Source organism: Enhydra lutris, unplaced genomic scaffold (assembly GCF_002288905.1).
Source record: "Enhydra lutris kenyoni isolate GAN:26980312 unplaced genomic scaffold, ASM228890v2 scaffoldscaffold38, whole genome shotgun sequence".
Taxonomy (NCBI): domain Eukaryota; kingdom Metazoa; phylum Chordata; class Mammalia; order Carnivora; family Mustelidae; genus Enhydra; species Enhydra lutris.
In genome coordinates this window covers 4,235,032-4,253,727 of record NW_019154122.1, presented here as the reverse complement: position 1 = coordinate 4,253,727, position 18,696 = coordinate 4,235,032, and the positions used below count along the sequence as shown (strand labels likewise).

Here is an 18,696-nt window from a genome sequence, read left to right as displayed (position 1 = left end):
CCCAGGGCTTGCCTTGGGGTGACCCCTGGAGGCAGAGGCTGAGGCACACTCAGTTCACTGCTGCTGGCAGCATCCTCTGGGTCTCTCTCTGCCTTGGAAAAAAGGCTCACTGCCTCCCCGGAGGAAACCTTGGGACCAGTGGTTCTCGGTGCATCGGTATGGCCTCGAGGGCTCCTTAAACACACTGCCGTGCCCCACCCTCCCAGTTTCCCAGGGTCTGGGTGGGGCCCCCAAAATTTACTTTTTTTTTTTTTTTTAAGAATTTACATTCTAACAAGCTCCCAGGTAATGGGGATGCCCTGGTTTGAGGACCCCACTTGGAGAACCCCTGCTCTGGACAAAGTGTCAGGCATATGCCCATGAACTTCCCCTTCAACCCTCACCTTGAAGCCCTGGGCCCACCTCGCCCTCACCCCCCAGGCCCAGCTGCCAGTCTTCTGGATTGTTGAGGTCCCAAATCAACCACAGAACCATATGCCTATCTGCAGGGGAGGTGCGACCCCCCCGCCCCCCTCCCCCACAAGAAAATTCTGAGTCTAGGGGCACCTGGGTGGCTCAGTGGGTTGATCCACTGCCTTCGGCTCAGGTCATGATCTCAGGGTCCCGGGATCGAGTCCCGCATCGGGCTCTCTGCTCAGCAGGGAGCCTGCTTCCCTCTCCCTCTCTTTCTCTCTGCCTGCCTCTCTGTCTACTTGTGATCTCCCTCTGTCAAATAAATAAATAAAATCTTTAAAAAAAAAAAAAAAGAAAGAAAGAAAATTCTGAGTCTAAACAAGAGCCTCCTCCCATCTCCTTCCAGCCCCCGCCTCCTGTCTGTCTCCTCACAGTAGGCTAGGGAGGAAGGGGTGGGGGGGTTGGGGGGGGCAACAAGGTTACCCCTCCCACCTCCTCCTGTCCTCTCCTCCCCTCCCATCAGCCTTCCCAGGCAGAAGCCACCTGGGTCCTGGGTTTGAGTTTTCCTGAAACTGGCTGATCACACCTGGGGAGGGAGTCTCCCCATCCCTTCCAGGTCCCAAGCCCTTTGGAGAGGCTGCTCAGGAAGCAGACAGCGTGGGCAGAAAGCCACAGAAAATTGGGGTGGGGCCATGGTTCCAACCTACTTTGAGGGGTGGTGGGAAGGAGCATCGCTGTTCATCCATCCTGCTTCCCTGCAGAGAGAAGGTAACAAAGCCCGTTCTACCCCTCCCATGCCTGTGGCCAGTGCTGCACCCCACTGGAGGCTGACACCCTATGAGGGGGAAAGCCTGGCCATGGGGGGGGTACTCCCGGGGCAGGGTGCTGGGAGCTCTGTGCGGGAATGTGTGCCGCTGGGACTGGGAGTAGGTGGGGGCCTGCACGTGCTAGTGTGTGAGTGTGGGAGGGAGGCCACTGCATCTACAAAGATGTGTGTTTTAGGAGAGAGAGGAAAGGGACAGAGGGAAAGAGAGAAAGGAGGGGACAGGTGGAGACGGAAAAAGTGAGAGAGGCAGAGAAATAGGAAGGGGCAGAGGAGAGGGTTTGGAGGGCGGGTGAACTGACATTGGAGGGAAAGCTCCTGAGCTTTGTTCAAGTTGCCCCACGCCCCTGCCCACCTCCCAGCACGTACCCATGCACCGGACAGAGGCCTGGAAGACCAGGGCTGGGAGTGCAAGGCGGACAGGGGTCAGGCAGAGGGGGTGGGGCACATCCCCCTGCCTGTGGCACAGCCTTGGGTTGCCCTGTGCCCTGGCACCTGTCCCTCCTGCCATCCTACACAGGGGTCTGCGGAGCCTGGGATGCCTCTTAGCAGATGGGAAATGTGTGTGAATGTGTGTTGGGGGTTGGGGGTGTATATGGGGGTGGGGGGGGAGTTGGGATGAGCCACTGATCCCAGCCCTGCTGGGGACCTACACAGGGATGGGAGCAGGGGAGACACAAGTGGGGTCTGGGCCCATGTGTCAAACAGGGAATTAGCACTCCCAGCCTCCATCCTCTACTCGGACCCCCAGAGAGAGGGCTCAGGACAATGCCCTGCTACCACCTCCTTGCAGAACAGTCTGCTGGGGGCTCCTGGCCCATCCTCAGAGAGGAATAGGGCTGGACATATAGCAAGGGCCCCCACCCCAGCCCAGCTCCTTCTGTGGCTCCCCCAAATGGGCAACAGAGCCAACCTCACCTGCATCTTCTCAATCATCTCAAACAGCTCTGTGTTCTGCAACAGAGAGGGAGGAGGGCAGGTCAGTCCTCAGTGTCGGCCCAGCTGATCCCACTAAGTCCCCAAGGAGTCTCCACAACTCTAACCAACCCCCGTGGGCCTGTCTGAGCACCAAGAGGGAGTGGAAAGGGCAGTGCAGAAGGGAGCTCTGGGCAGATGACCAGCAGAGCTCGACCAACTGCTTTGTGAAGTCAGCACAGGGCCCAGGCCCCTTCCCAGGCAGTCCACCCCACTCAGTCCCCTTCCCAGAGTAAGGAGGCTGCTGCCTCAGACACGGATGGACGTGACCCTCGGGGACAGACAGGTCTCTCCCATGTCACTGCATGTTTGGCAGTGCCAGGATGGGCCAAGTATCCCAAGTCCCAGCCCCACAGAGGACACAGCGGGATTCTCAGGAGGGTCTGTGGTTCCACCCACCCCTCCTGGAAGAAGGCCCCAACCCCACCCCCCTGCAAGCATTATGGGGGGAGGGGGGTGCTGTTGGGGGAGACAGTGCTGGGATGTCCCATCAGCTCAACAGCTGTGTGTGAGTCCACACGCATCCCCTCGCCCCTCCCACTGCAGCCGGCCTCTCCGAAGACCAGCCAGGGCCACACAGGGTTAATCGGGGCCTCTGCCAGCCGTGCTTGGCAGCTCTGGGCTCTCCAGCGCCAACTCCTTACAAGCCTTCCTGGAAGGCAGCATCCTTGCCCGTTGGCTGGGCTGGGGGCTGGGCCTGGGATGCCCCCAGGGTCTCCATGATAGTGCCCCTCCCCCAGCACTTCCAAGGCCTCAACTCATTTGGCTCCTGCTGCCCGGTGGGGGCACCGCCTGAGCTCACACGCGTGTGCTGTAGGCTTGTGCACCAGGAAACACATTCTCTCTCTCTCTCTCTCTCTCTCTTGCTTGAACACACACAGCCTTGTACACCAATATTTAAACACACTCTCACTATACCAAAGAAAGTAAACACACATAAATCAGCACCCCCCCACACAAACCCAGACGGTCTGTGCACACCCATTCGGAGCCTCAGAGCCATAGGCTAACACACAAGTAACACATGGCAATGTCCTAAAGGACACAACAGCACACCCACTCACACACAGGTCCACGTCCTGCAAGGCTGAACACACAGATGCCAACCCACACCTGTGTAGAGGCGCACATCAGTAATGGAACACGAAGCTACACAAACCCACAAAACCACTCTCACATCTGTGTGCCGAGAGACACAATAGCATGCACTCGCAGACATCGGCAGCTGTGTTCACGGACACTGAGCCACGGAGCCCCAGTCCCGCGTACAAGCTCACCGTTCCCTAACAGAGTCACGCACCCTGGTAACAGACAGGACAGACTTGATCCCACATTAAGTGAGTTTTGAGGGGGAGAACAGTGAACAGCCACTGTGCAAGTGGTTCATCAGCAAGGGTGGGGGCACAGGTCTGAAGGGCTGACACACACTCCCCCTCATGCCCGCTGGGGCACACACCACCCATCACACGTGCACACACTGCGTGAGGATGACGAGACGCAAACACTCCATGTGCACACTCGGAGGGCCTGTCCCCAGACGCAGAACCCACCCTGTAAATGCACTACGAGAGACCATGGGAGACACCGACCCACGGTCACCTACAGCCACACCCAACACTCTGAGCCTGGAAGGGACAATTCCCCAGGCAGCCACACTGCCACACCTGCAGTTCAGGTAGACAAACACACCAGTTAACTCAACATCCTGCCCAACAGCAACAGGGGCATCTGTGCTCGGGCCACGCAATCTCAGCCCCGCATGGTCCTGGCAGTGATGTGGGTGCATTACTGGCCCCCAGAGCGCCCCACTCAGGGTGACCCAAGGGAACAATGGCCAGGAACAATGCACCCGGAGTCACAGCCACATAAACACTGACACATGGGACTGTCATCCAGGGAGCACACACAGCAACAAGTGACACCCACAGTTACAGCCTCACGGGCCAGCAGACGCCAGCCACATGGCAGACCTTGAGCGAAGTGGCTCAGAGCACCCCGCAAAGTTACACTGGGACATTCAGACCCCTCCTAAAGGGGGCAGGGGTCGGCGAAGTGGTCCCGAGGCTGACAGACACGCCGACTCACGCACGCACACACAGCGCCGCGGTAGCCCAGAGACACCGTGCCACCACGGGCACTCCGATCCGGGGGTGGCTCGAGAAAAAGCCCAAGGCCCAGGACCCCGGGGCAGGGCTGCGCCCTGTGGCCGCCGTGCCCGGCTGTCAGCCCAGAAGCTAACACACCCTCCATGACGGAGCCTCGCACACCGCCCTGGCTGGGGCAGAGTCTCCCAGCTTCGAGGAAGTCGGGCTGAGCCGGCTCCAGCGGACCCCCTCGGCCAGGCCGCCCTCGCCCCGGTCCTCACCTGCCAGCCGGCCCCAGCCGGCAGCGAGCCCCTCCGCGGACGGCCGGGGGGCGCCAGGGGCCGCGGCTGCTCCATCCCGAGCCTGGCCCGGCCGGGCCCCCGCCCCGGCTGCGCTTCAGCTGGCCCGGCCGGCTCCCGCCCGTGCGTGCCCCGGCCCGGGCCCCGCAGCGCCGAGCTCCGCGCTCTGGGCTCCGGGCTCCCGGCGGCACACTGCCTGAGCTGGGCTCCCGCGGCAGCCGGGCCCGGAGGGGGCGGGGCGCCAGGTACGGGCGGCGCGGGGGCGTGGCTTCGGAATTCCGGGGCGGGGACATAGGTGGCCACGCCCCCGGCGCGGCGCGGCTCGTCCCCGGCCCGCGGTCCCCGGACACTGCGCCTGCGTGCTCCACGCTTTCGGCCCTTAGAGCACCCCCCCCGCCCCGCCCCCGAGCACCCAGGCTGTACTCGGCGCGCCCCTACCTCGCCTTCTCTATCTTCCCGGACTCTGGCTACCCCGCCTCAGGGATTCTTGGGACAGGCTGTGAAGCTGGGCTGGAAGAGGAGAGGGTTACCTTGCAGACAGAGGGCTTTCCTTGAGCATCTACTTGACGTTGTACTTAGCAAGGATGACCTCTTCCCACAATCCAGGACGTACGAGTGTCAGCCCCATTTTACGGAATAGAAAACTGATTTAAGAGGTGAAATATCATGCTCAGGTTCACACAGCCAGGAGAAGACAGAAACTGTTCCCTGTTCTCCAGGGAAAGGCCTGGAGCTGCTCTCCCCCCCTCATTTCCCCCCACCTCCTAATGCCTGCCAGAGACTGGCCTGTTCCCTCCCTTCCTCAGATCCTGTGCCCACACCCGATGCTAACTAACTGCCCTGATCCTGGAGGAGGGAGGCAACTGGGACTGCCAAGGACGTCAGGACATGAGGGTTCTAGCAAGGGCCTTGCTACAACTTGCTGAGTGGACTTGAGTGAGTCCCAGCCACCTCCGTAGGCTTCCGTTTTCCCATCTGTAAACTATAAGGCCCTCAGTTTTCCCACCTCTGCAGGCCCTTCCAGCTGACCCTGCTTTGGGTCTGTCCCTCTACAGCAGGGGCAGGGCCATCCCCTCAGAACCCCTTCCCCGGACAGGTACTGGGAAAGCAGCACTTGCTTCCTGAGCTGCGGCCAAGTCAACACCAGCTGCTTTGGAGCCTGCAGGGGCAAGGCTGCCCACCAGCTCAGGGCACAGCCTCTCTTCAGTTCCCTGGAGGAGCCGCCAGCCACTGCCCACCACCCTCGTCTAGAAGACTAAGGGCTTCTGGAAGGAAGGCACCGGAACTTCCTTTCCTCCAGACCTGGCCCTGGGTCAGGTTGGAGCCCGGGGAGTCGGCGGGAACTCTGGAGATGTGTGTTCCAGACACGGTGTAGTTTTGTTTTTAATAATTAACAGCAGCAAATATTGATTTACGCAGGCGCTTCCAGGCCTGAGCGCTTCTGGGCACCCATCGAAATGCAGCCAGAGAAAACATCCATTCCCACAGTGGGAGTAGGTGAGACCTTCTCGCATCACTGGAGACGTCCACGTGACAGGCAGAGTGGAGGGTGTACACCCATGTGCAAGTAGCTGTATGTGTGTGACTCAGGGACCAGATGTGGCTGCGTGTCGTGGACATCCTGGATGTCTGTATTCGTGTCTGTACATGGGTGTCTGTATACACAGGCCTGTGTACACATGGATGTCTCTGAATACCTTTGCAGATGAACGTGTCCATGGACAGAGGCGTGGGTAGATTGTGATGTACACGTGTGTAGATTCCTGAATTCCTGAGTGGAGAAATCCCTATTGGAGGGGGGGCAGGGTGGGAGGGCCCTAAAGAGCTCAGTGTCTGTACAAATGTGGTTTTTCCAGTGAGAGGGCAATATCCCTCCTGGGAGTTCCATCCTGCCCTGGGAATGTAACATTGCCGAGCTTCCTGGTTTCTGCTTTCCAAAGTTAGTTCCAAAGTTAGTTCCAAAGTTAGTCCCAGCTGGAAGCTGGCAAGGTGGCTAGAGAAAGAATTGTCACTTCTGTCTTACAGATGAGGAAACTGAGACCCAGAGGGGAGCAGGGACTTGCCCACTGGCACAGGGAGGTGACTTGTCCCTCAGATTGGCTGCATCCACGTGATAAATGTGCCCAGACTTAGGGGTGCTAGAGGAGGGGCATGGAGAATGTGTCATAGACCTGAGTCCCCTCAGCCCCACCATGGGTTTACTGGACATCCAGGGGGATCGCTCAGTCTCTCTGTACTCTGGTTTCCCTCCCAATCAAAGGAGGGTGATCCACAGCCTGGGGCTTGCTTCTGGAGTAGGGGTGGGCTGTCAGGGCAGAGCGGTTTGGAGCCCACCGTCTGAGCAGCGTTGGCACAAACGGAGGCTTCTGTCTGACTGGCCAGAGGCCAGGAAGCCCAAGAGGAGGTGGCTCAGAGCTAATCCGCAAAAGGCAGCCCTAGGCTGTCTGAGCAGGTGGGACTGAGTGATGGGTTTTTCCTACCCTCATTTTCCTGAGAGGAAGACTGAGGCCCAGGGAGGGGAAGCTATGGTCCAAGGGCACCTAGCCCTTGGTGAGAACCAAGACCTTCTCCTGTATGCTTAGGGGAAGAGGGACTGGGGGCTTCATGAACCCAGGTTCCCTCAAGTTGCTCCCTTCCTGCCAAGCCCCAGGATCCCCATGGCCCCATCTTGGGCTTTTGCCCAGACACGGGGAGCAGGCGAGGGTCTCAGGAGTCCCTCACACTGCCCTAGGACACCCACTTGGGACCCCATTGGAGGTGGTGGTCCCCTCCCAAGGATTAAGGTCCTTGGCCATCTGCCTTCCTGGAGCAGGAGAGGTACACTGCCCTTGGCCGGCCCTGTGTCTGCTATTTCCTGGCTGTGTGACCGTGGGAAACCCTCTCTGAGCATCTGGTTCCTCATCTGGAGAATGCCTACCCCAAGGTCTGATGAAATGACCAAGAGGCATGATGTCTGTGGACATGCTTTAGAAACCAAAAAGTACTGCAGAAGTGAGGCTGATGACCTGTACCAGGTCCTCTGGTCACACAGCATGGTATCCTATGATATGGGGTCACACCCCATCATATCCTAACCTGTGTGTCTTTAAGCAGGGAGCTTAACGTCTCCGAGCCTTGATCTTCTCATCTGCGAAATGGGACTAATAACAGTAGCTATCACATAGTACTTAGAGTTGGAGGATGGAATGGAATAGTGCCCGCAAAGCGTTAAGTACCCAGCCGGCACACAGTAAGTCTCAGTAAATTCTAGTGGTTGCTGCCGGTGTTCTGCTAGGTTGTTCAATTACTCATCTCTCATCAGGACTCTGGCTCCTTGAGGGCAGGATCTGTGTCACACTGATTTCTGGCCCCAAAGCGCCCAGCACAAAATCTGGCATGAATCAAGTGCCGGACAAACGTTTGATTCTGATTATCTCATTTGTAGAGCTCCTGCCCCATGCCGGATATCGTGCATGGACTGTTTCATTGGTACTCTTTCCTTTAATCCTCACGACAGCTCCATGCCGGGTGCTGTCATCATACCCAGTCTGCGGATGAGGAGGCCGACGGTGATGTTGATAATGAAGGTGGTCAGCTGGTCTATTCCCAGCTGCTCTGCCCCCTCCCCAGCAGAGCCACACGACCCACCCAGGGGTGAGGACTGGCATCCCCTTGTGGAGCTAACCTTAAGCAGCACCTGCTTGAACATTTTACCCCTGTCCAGTGGTCCTTTTTAATGAGCTCTGGGCCCCAGGGTTCTCCAGAGCAGGGGCAGTGGGGAGGGGACACTCACCTTGGGGTAGGGTGAAGCAGGATGGGGGGGAACCAAGTCCACACGTGGCAGGTCTAATGCCTGAGGGAAGCGCTGGTTCTGCCCATCACTCCTCCTGGAAGACAGAAAGAGTCTGTGGTCAGGGAGAGCCCCAAGCTGGGAGATGGGTGGACTTTGGGAGGAAGAGTTGCTCTCAGAGTTGGGGGACAGATTTCACAAGGAGGCGGGTCCTGGTTTCCCCAGGAAGAGGGAGAGGAGAGGCTTCTGGAGCAGGGTGACCAAAGAGGCTCTCCTTCCCCAGAGATCAGGGATGTGGACAGGGTCTCTCCCCAAGTTCTATGTTAGCCCCTCCCCCACACACACATACTCCAGCCAAGAGGACATCCACAGCCCATTCTGAAGATGGGTAGACTGAGGCAGGGGCAGTGAGGGCTGTTGTACAGGGCTGAGTCCTCTGACCTCGATCCTAAGCAGGGTGTTCAACCTTTATAGACCCCTCCCTGGGCCTTCGAGGAGACACAGCCTTAGGATGGAGAGAACATTTGGGCTATTGCTGTTCTCAGTGACAATAACAACCGTAGACACCCACTGGGCCTACTGTGTGCCGGGCCCTGTGTCAAGCCCTTCTTTCCAGGCCTAAGGGCACAGACTCCTCACCACACTGGCATTCCCTCTTAATAGATGGGACCCAGAGGCATGCCGAGGTCACACAGCTGGTCAGGGGCAGAGCCAGCAGCTGCGTGAGGCCTGACTCCGAGTTCAGCCTCCTTGCGCACACCCACACCTCTCCCTGAGGAAAGGAAGCAGGTCTGGTGAGGGTGAAGTCAGCTCCCGTCACCCTAGAAAGCCTGCTGGGGAGGCCACCTTGGGGGTCAGGGAGAGGAAGTGCCCAGTGGCTCCTGGGACCCGGGAAGCCCAAGGCAGGGCAAGCAGGCCTGGCTTCCCTGTGCTGCCTGGGGCCACCCTGACGTGGCTGCACCCCCGCCTGGGTCCCATCCACCGAGGCTGGTCCTGAGAGAGTGAGTCATTCAGGCCGCTGAGGATCGGGGAGCTTGAGTCAGGCAGAGTTGGAACTGCCACACCCTGAAAGGGGGAGGATCTGCAGGAAGCTGGCTGGGGAAGGAGACCCCAGGACCCTCTGAGCCACCTCCCCCCTGCCCCCGCTGACTCCCCTCAGCCCGGCCTCTCCCGTGGGAGAACCGGTCTGGAGGAGCCGTCCACAGCCCCCCCGCACACATCAGATGCCTCTCGGCCTCTCTGGCTGCTGGCTTCTTCTTTTTTTTTTTTTTTTTTAATTTTTTATTTATTTGACAGAGAGAGAGCACAAGCAGGCAGAGAGGCAGGCAGAGAGAGAGGGGGAAACAGGCTCCCCGCTGAGCAGAGAGCCCGATGCGGGGCTCGATCCCAGGACCCTGAGATCATGACCTGAGCTGAAGGCAGAGGCTTAATCCACTGAGCCACCCAGGTGCCCCCGGCTGCTGGCTTCTTTAAAGAAGGGCCCACACTAAGCAGTGCTTGATCCAGAAAACCAGAGATGGTGGCAGTGGCATTGCAAGCCGTGGCATCAGTGTGAGGAAGGTGTTCCCAGGCACTTACCTGTTGTGTGACCTGGAGTCAGTGACACACCCCTCCCAGCCTCTGCTGCCAAAAAATCTCATAGAGCCTGGGCAGCTAGTAAGTCTTTACTCAATGAACTCTTCGGTATTCATTCATTCATGGTAAGCTCTGGGTCCCCGACTTAGGGTCTCATTCAGTATTGGTCGAGCGGATAAATAATTGAATGAATCCTTGAATGGATGGAGGTTGGCAGCAGGGAGGCACTGGGGGTTTGTGGAGCAAACAGCCTGAACTTCGGTCCCTGTAGGTTGCAAGGCGTGCTGACCCGGGGAGAGACGGGACCCAGAGGAGTAGGGGGAGGCCCACAGAAATGGCCCAGGCAAATTCCACGGAAGACTCTTTGTCGAGCCCTGGGTCATGGGCCTGGAGCCGGGTCAAGCATTTTTACACCCTCCCCACGGTGCTGCGACACTGGCGTTATTTATCCCTGTTTTTAGAGATGGAGACCCTGGAGCTCAGAGAGATGAAGCCACTTCCCCTAGCAGGTGGGAGACAGAACCCGAGTGTAAAGCCCATGCCCTTAACTGAGAAAGGTCAGTGCCAGGGGCATGGAGAACAGAGGCTGCCCAGGGTCCAGGAAGTGCTGGGGCTGCAGCCCCCGGGGAAGCTGGGTCCCCATAGTGTTGGGGACATGGGGACAGTGGTCTTGGTGTGGATCTGGCTGCCCAGTGGAGGTTGTTGCCCACCATTGAGCTATTCGGGTGGTGTTCTTCTGTCTGCCCCTCCCAGGCCCCCAGGCTCAGACGGTGTCCCGCTGCAGGTCAGTCCCGCAATAGCTCCCTAACATCCTGCCCTTCCAGAACCCTCTGTCTGAGCTTCCCCATGTCCAGGTACCCATCCCACGCCGGACTGCTCATGCTGGGGAGGTGTCTCAAGACAAAGGTGGGGGGAATCTGACTTCCACGGGGGACCCTGCCCCAAGGCCCTCAACTCTCTAGTTCCTGGCTAGCTAGAGTGGGCCCCTCCCAGTCAGTACCCAGCTCCCTCCCCCTTCCAGGCAACTAACTCCTCCACCTACAAGGTCATTGCTGAGGTCCTAAAGGGCAAGGAGACCGGAGGGGCTCCACCACGGGAACAGAGCAGGAGGCTCTGGGCCCTTCCTGCCCCCAATCCGTTCCAGCCCTGAGGGAGCAGAAGGACAGTAATCACGAAAGCCACAGCCCACCTGTGCCTTGTAGGATTCCACTCAATTAACACAGTAACCCAGGGAGGCAGGTGCTGGAAAGCTGCCTGCATCACACACGGGGACGCTGATGTGCAGCAAGGTGTGTTAACCTGCCCAGGGTCACACAGTGAAGGAGGGAGAGCAGGTGTTGGGATCCAGGTGTGTCCCTCCAGAGCCCAAAATCTGAGCTTCACAGCCCGGGCGGACCCAGCCGCTCGCATCAGGGAGGCAGTGGTAACAGTAACAGCAAGGACAGCTAAGGCTGATACTGGGCACAGGTGCCCCGGGCAGGCTCTGCTCTAACTGCTTTGCTTGGACTCACTCTTTCAAAGGAGGGGCACTAAGACACAGACTGGTTAAGTAACTTGTCCAAAATCACACCGACAGTAAGTGAAACGCAGAGGATCTGAGTCTAGGTGCCCCAATGCTACACTCTACTGACTCTGAGTAGACACTAGTTCCTCAATAAATAATTTGGCAAGGATGAATAAACTCAGCCTGCCTCTTCCCCACCCACTCCCCTGCCATGTCCCCTTGCTTTCCCTCCGCTGTCAGCCTCCCTCTCACCTCATACCCATCTCACCACGATCTTCCATTTCCTTTCTACCTCTTGCCTCTACAGACCTCCCCCAACTTGGCCATTTCCCTCCCTCTTCTGAACTTGAACTTCTCCATCCCTCCCCCATCTCTAGCCTACCCTTGTCTCCTCCTGGTCTTCACCATTCCATTCACATGAGGTCTGACCCTCAGCACCTCTCTGCACATCTCCCTGACCCTCTGGCCTAGCTCAGCTTCAAATGCTTTGCATTCTCCCTACGTGTAGCAGTTGGGAGGTGCCTGGAGTGTGCTGGGACATGGGGAGCTCTCTCCTGTTTTCCCCTCCCCATGCCATGACCAAAGTCATATCTGCACAGCACTCTATAGTCTATCATCTCATCTGAGCACCATGGCAACTTGGTGAGATGGGATATTATCCACCTTTTCTCCAGATAAGAAAACCAAGCCTCAGAGAGGTTAAGTGACAAGTCCATGGTCACACCAGGAAAAGGGCAGAACAGAGGTTTTACCCCAGCCCAAGGTTCTTCCACTACACACATCATAGCTGCTCTCAACCCAGGACCTCAGTCCAGTCACCCAGCCTTGGCTCCCAATGACTTCCCAGCCCTCCCTGAGCCTGGCAGCTACCACCAAGCATCTTTCTTAGGCCTAGATCCAGTCCTGCCCTGTTTGGCCTGGACACCTGCCTCCAGGTACAGGACACCTGGACACAGGAAAAGTGGGCAGCCAGAGAGGAGGTGACTTGCCCAAGGTCACACAGAAAGCCGGAGCCAAGCTGGCGTCTGGACCAGGCACATTCCAGGGTCACCTTCAGGGCCTAGAGGTATGTGGCCGCCAGCCAGCTGGCCCCAGCTCCCCACTGTGTTGGAGCACCCATCTCTCCCAGAGAAAGGGCACAGCGGCGGGGTGGGGGACGGAATGGAGGGTGGAGGAGGGGCCCCGTGGCCCAGCTCCTGAGTGGGATGGGCCCGGCCGGAAGCCGCTGCTGACAGCTCCCGGGTTTCTTGGCAACCGTCACGGCTCCTCCTCCCATCCCTTATCTCCACATCGAGGTAACAATAATAATCTCACTGTCATGAGTACAGCTCTTTGTACTTTTCAAAAGTGCTCTTTATTTGCTCACTCCTGGGAGTCTCACCGGAACTGGAGTGGGAGATAAGGCAGTCGCTAGGATCCCCAATTCCCAGAAGGATAAACCAAGGCTCGGAGAGCCTAAACCACCACCTCAAGGTCATCCAGCAAAGCAGAAGCAGATTGGGGGCCAGAACCCAGGCCTTCCATCAGTCCAGGGCTCCAGATGCCGCATTGGGGTAGTGGGGGGGACGCATCTCAGGGTGGGTCTGTCCACGGCCAAAGGGCAGGTCAGACTGAGGCACAGTGGAGGGAGCTAGGTAAGGCTGAGGAAAGCTACCAGATGCCTTCCTGGGCTGCCTCCCCCCCAGCTGGAGAGTTGGTAGGAGAGTCCCGTCTTTTTCCTCCTCTGCAAAATGAGAGATAACATCCCTCCTTATAAGGCTGCTGTGAGCCACAGAGTAGAGGAAGCTCTAGAGAAGCATTTGCTATTATTATTATTACTATTATTTTTATTATTAGCCATATTAGCCATTCTCCTGGAGAACTCCATCCTTCCAGGGCACTAGCTCAGTGGCTGGGCTGTCCTCTGGGTATGACTCGGCCCTCTGGCCTCCCAAAGAGACCTGCTGGATGGAGGTCCCCGGGTGGGAGTGGCCCCTGCTGACTGTCCCAGCCTCATCTCCACACACACCCCCTTCCTGTCCTGCCCCAGTGGCCTTGGCCTAGCCTGGCCGGGCTGCAGGTGGTTTTCCAAACAAGACACAGTGTTTCACTGCTGAGTCTCTGCACGCCGTCCCTCTGCTGGGGGCTCCCTTTACCTGCTTTGGGGGCTGGTGAACTATTTGTGCTTTAAAGTTCCTCTTAAAGGGGTGAGGCTCTGGTGGCCCTAGCAGGTGACATATGTCCATCAAGGCCGGAAACCTGCAACTGGGAGCAGGGCAGCCAGGCAGGTGCTGGACAGCACACACACAAGCTGGGAAACCAGCCAGCAGAGCGGGTACTCAGCTGGCCAGCGAACACAGGGCCGAGAGGGACTTGGGGTGGGGAGGGGGCTAGCCCAGCACAGTGCCTGAGTGGTCCAGCCCAGCCCGGCGCTGGTCACCGGAGGCCGGGGTCCCTTGAGTCTCCCTGGGCTCCATGAAACCAAATGGTTTCCCAAGCTGGTAGCTGACGTGGGGGAATGCAGAGGGCACAGAGGAAAAGCAGGTGTGGGGGGCTACTCCTGTGGGTCCTCACGCCCCTGAGGGAGGCCCTCTGGATGGAGTGTGGGGGCTGCCCTTGTCTCCCAGCCATGGTATCAGGTCTGAAGGGACTCTAATCTCCTGAAACCGGAGACTAGAGACTCCCTGACACTGTCCCCTCCCCTGTGGGCCACAGAGGCCCATTGTCTCCAGTGTTCAACCACCCGGCATGGCCCACCCCCACTCTGCTTGCCCTTGGCCTTGCCAAGATGCCAGGGAAGGTGGCACCAGGGGCAGCCCAGCGAGCAAGTTTCTAAGGCCAGGCCCAGGGAGGGGAGGGACACAGACATGCCCACTCCTGGCCCTCCTTTACCCAGGCACCTTTGCCCTCTACCAGGACACAAGAGGGAGCGTGGGGGTGGGGATGCCAAGTGCTGTGATGTCATGTAGTCCTTATAGTGACAACCCTAATGGAGGGACTGTCACAGCCTTTCAGAATAAGGAAGCAGAGGCTCGGAGAGGTTGCTAGATGGGCCAGGGTCCCACAACCACCAAGAGGTAGCATTGGTGGGGCCCCCTTGGGAGTGGAAGGAGCAGGCTTCAGTCTCCAGGCTGGGCAGAGGGGGTGAGCAGGAAGGCGGCACATGGGGCCCCCACCCTCACTCCGTGCTGGCTGAGCGCCAAGACACCCGGATACCGGAGCCAGGCCAGGAGGTGGCCTCCTGAGCAAACAACAGGTTGGCAGCCCCAAGAGGAGGTCATGGGACCGGCCCCCACCCGGGGGCACAGCACCTAGAGCCTGGGCCTCCCATCCACCTGCTGCCTGCCAGCGCCTCCCCTGCCCAGGTGTCCAGAGCTCCACTGTGGCCTAGGCGTGACCGCCCCCCCGGGCCCTGCACCTCCCTGGGATGAACTCCTCCCTGCACTCGGGGCAGTGGGGAGGAGTGACACCGAGATGACCTAGGCACGGGGCCTCTTCCTGCCGGGGTAACGACAACAGCTGCTGACCCAGCCTGGTACTTTACAGTGGACAAACTGCCTTCTTCGCGCTAGACCTTGCCAACAGCCTCACAAAGCACCTAAGGCAGATAACGTTATCTCCTCCAGTCCATGTGGAAGAAACTAGAAGCCAGGATGGCGGTGGCCGCTTGCCCAAGGTGCTGCTCCAACCCGCTGCTCCACCCTCGGCCAGTAGGCACCGGACGGGCCTCCCTGATGGGCCTGCCACAGGCTGCCACCCCCAGTGCCCAGGGAGGCTGTGAGCTGGGCCCTTCCCAGCACCTGTGGGCTGGGGCCCCATGCCACCTACACTCCCCCTTCCTCATTGACCTCATTGTCCTTCCCCGCCTCTGCTGCCCAGGGGGTTGGTCTCCCTTTTCTGCACCCCACGCATTCCTTCACTCACACGGATCTGCCCCCTCCCCCACTTGACCTTCACCCCTATGCTCAGTCACTTGTTCAGGATTCGTGTCCTGCCCCCTGCTCTGGGGTGTTGGCATCTGAGCGGGGTGAGCCCAGCCTCCCCCACCTCCAAGCAAAGCCCCAGGGACACCCGGCCCACTGTTCTCTAGATGTTCTTGGCACTCTTTGGGTCCCAACACCCTGACACGGAGGCTTAGAGTGCTGGGGCCTTGTTTAGTCCAACCCTCTCCCTTCCTAGCTGGTGGGCTCGCGCCCTCGGGCCCCAGGCGAGGCCGGTGAGCAGAAGTCCCTGCCAGGCCAAGGCAAAACCCCCTCAGGGAGGGAGAGGGTCGCCGTGTCCTAAGCACAGGTGACAAGGAGGAGCCCTGGCTTTGCCTAAAAATCAGCACATGGATGGGATTAAGTGATCATGATCTCTTCAGGCCGATTCCCCGGGGAACTGGGATTCTGATTAGACGGTGCTAAGGCCCAGGTCTGACATCCTCCAGTAGGATGGATAGGAGGATGAGACAAATGGAGGCACCAGAACCCTGGTGGGCTTACTCTGCCCGGCGGGGGCTGGGGAGGGGGCCGACTCCTCCAAGCTGATTCTCTTCTCTGAGCCTGCTTCCTCATCTGCAACAGGAAATAGTAAGACCTACTTTGCCGGGTGCTTGTATAGAATAAATCAGAGGTTACATGCATAGTCTGACTAGCCTAGAGCTGAGTATACAGTAAGCGCTCAATAAGTCACAGGCTCCCACCTGAAGAAGCAGTGTAGCATCATAGGTGTGGGCTCTGGAGCCAGATGGCCTGAGTTTGCACACTACTAGCTCTGCCACTTAATGTCTGTGTGACCTTGGGTAAGTTACTTAACATCTCTGAGCCTCAATTTCCTCATCTATGCCGTGGGAATAACGACAGTGTCTGCCTCCAAAGGGTTCAGGAGGATTGAATAAGTTTTTCGTCCATGCGAAGACTATCAGCATGAACCCTGAATATTTCCTGGCCTTTCCTTCTCTCCTCCTTTCTTCCTTCTTCCCTTTCTATGTGGGTTGCTGAGGACCAAGGCAGGAGTCCTGGGTGGAAGCTGGGAGAAGGCCGACTAGAGCTGCCCAAAAGTGAAACCACCAACATTGTGAGGCCCTGAGCAAAGCCAGACAAAGCCGCACAGGGGTGCAGTGCGGAGATTTCCTAAGGTGCGGGGACAGGAGGTGTAGGGGGAACGTGCAGCTGGATGAGATGACCTCCCAGGCGCCTTCCGCGTTTGGAATCTACACCTCTTGATGGCTCCAGAGTCCCTGTGGGGGGTGGTGGAGGCAGTGGGTAAATTCGCCTGATTTTGAGACGCGGACTTTTCCAGATCTGTGGGGGCCCGTTGCTTGCTACCACTTCTCTGCAGGGGTTTGGGCCGCTCCTGTTACAGACGAAAATGTGTATACTCTTCGGCCCGGCCCCTCCACTTCCAGACATTTATACCCACATGTATAAAAACATAAGAACAGATGACATCCCAGCGGCGGCGTCTGCAGGGGCCAACATCTGAACGCCACCTCCAACGTCCATTCAAAGGAGTCTGGATAAAAGCCTTAAGGCCCACGCAAAGCGTGGACGGCCGCGCACTGATCACAAAGGAGGCCTCTTGTCCAGATGGGAAAAGGGGTTTGAGGCATATCGTTAAGTTAAAAAAAAAAAAAAATAGCAAGTTGCCCAACAAAAACCTCACTTGTAAAAACTAAAGATGAAATGTAGATGTTCACGTGGGTTATCTATGGGAAGCAGGACCACTAGGCACGCCTGCCTTCTACAGGATATATTTTTCTGCATTTTTTGGATCTTTATGATGAACACTTATTATTTTTGTAATTGGGAGAGAAAAGATCTCTTTAAGAAAATCTGAACACTTGGGGGGGCACCTGGGTGGCTCAGTGGGTTAAAGCCTCTGCCTTCGGCTCAGGTCATGATCCCAGCATCCCCGGGATTGAGCCCCGCATCAGCTCTCTGCTCAGCGGGGAGCCTGCTTCTCCCTCTCCCACTCCCCCTGTTTGTGTTCCTTCTCTCTCTGTCTCTCTCTCTCTCTCTCAGTGTCAAATAAATAAATAAATCTTTAAAAAAAGAAAAGAAAAGAAAAAATCAGCACTATGAGTCAGCTCTGGGTGTAGCCGGCTCCTACCTGTCTCAGTCATACTGAAGTAGATACTCTTCACTCCTTATTCTAAGGAGGAGAAGCTGACATAGAAGGAAGGTTAAGGACGATGTCCAAAGTTCCCTGGTCAGGAGTCACAGAGCTGGGCTGTACCCCCAGTTCTGACAGACTCTGAAGCCCATGCTTTTCCCCCTACGTTACACATTAGGCAGCCTTCTCTGTGGTCAGGGAAGGGAGAAGACTGGAGAAAAGCAGCGCAGGAAGCTGGGCACAGGGCCATGCCCCGGGACCTCAGCTGTCATGTCCTGGGAGCTAGGCCAGCTGGGGTTAGCCTACTGGGGCTTGGGGGGGACAGGGCTGTCTGCCTTATTTGCAAATGCAAATGCAGAGTCCGAGCTCCGGGCTTCAGCTCTGTGCCCTGAACTGCCCCGGGCTGGCGGGCTGGCAGGTGGTCAGTCCCACCACCGACCTTACCCGACAGAGGCTGCAGGTTCCCTGGGCAGGTGGGCACGCACTGGGGCCCTAAGTAGCTTTCCACGTTGATCGACCTGTTTCTGGAAGAATTTGTCATTGAAGGTTGCCTGCCACATTTTCCACAAGAGCCTGGAAAGGCGACATGCACATCCACATGTGCCTGAGTCTGGACGGGCCACTGGACACATCTAGAGGTTAGGTGGACCTGTGTTCAGATTCCGACGATGTCAAACTCTAGCTGTGTGGCCTGGGGCCTGTCACTTGACCTCTCTGGAGCTTGTCTCCCCAGCTGCAAAACGGTGTTGATGATTGTTCCCTGCAGGGTTGCTGGGAGCATTCAGTGAGAGGATGCCAGCCGCCGTGCTCCCCAAGCCGGAAGCCACCTGCCACGGGCAGGGACGGTGATGCTCCTGCCCAGCGTGCAGGGACAAATGTCGGTCCCGGCCGAGGCAGAGCGCCCTGTGGCTCTCCCTTGGCGAGCTGGCGGGGCAAACGTCTGACGCTTTTGCTAGAAGCCAGCTCAGAGTTTTTTGCAGCTCTGCCTGGTGGTGCGACAGGGCGTGTGTCTCCGTGGGGGAGGATGTCGAGGCAGGCCTGGCAGGAACGTGAAATGTGGGTGGGAGAGAAAGCGTTCGTGTCTGGGCCGTGTGGGGGTTTGCATCTCTTGCGTCATCCGCCTGCCTCAAAGCCCCCCCATGGCTCCTCACGGCCCGCAGGCCTCACGCGGCCCACGAGGCCTCTGCGCACACACCACA

General features: G+C 58.1%; 1 protein-coding gene across 2 annotated transcripts in view; it reads right to left on the bottom strand.

Moving 5' to 3' along the window:
• Positions 1 to 18,696, bottom strand: part of LOC111154661 (RAP1 GTPase activating protein) — a 47,875-nt gene that overhangs the window by 19,734 nt on the left and 9,445 nt on the right. The window contains exons 2-4 of one of the 2 annotated variants that reach the window (XM_022514455.1): positions 8,347 to 8,440; positions 2,135 to 2,170; positions 1,101 to 1,148 (exon numbers count right to left, since the gene is read on the bottom strand). In XM_022514455.1, coding sequence (XP_022370163.1) covers positions 1,101 to 1,148; positions 2,135 to 2,152 — 66 coding nt within the window. In that variant the 5' untranslated portion in view covers positions 2,153 to 2,170; positions 8,347 to 8,440. Of the gene's footprint in view, positions 1 to 1,100; positions 1,149 to 2,134; positions 2,171 to 4,556; positions 4,632 to 8,346; positions 8,441 to 18,696 lie in introns of those variants that run through there. The other variant, XM_022514454.1, reaches the window with a different exon arrangement.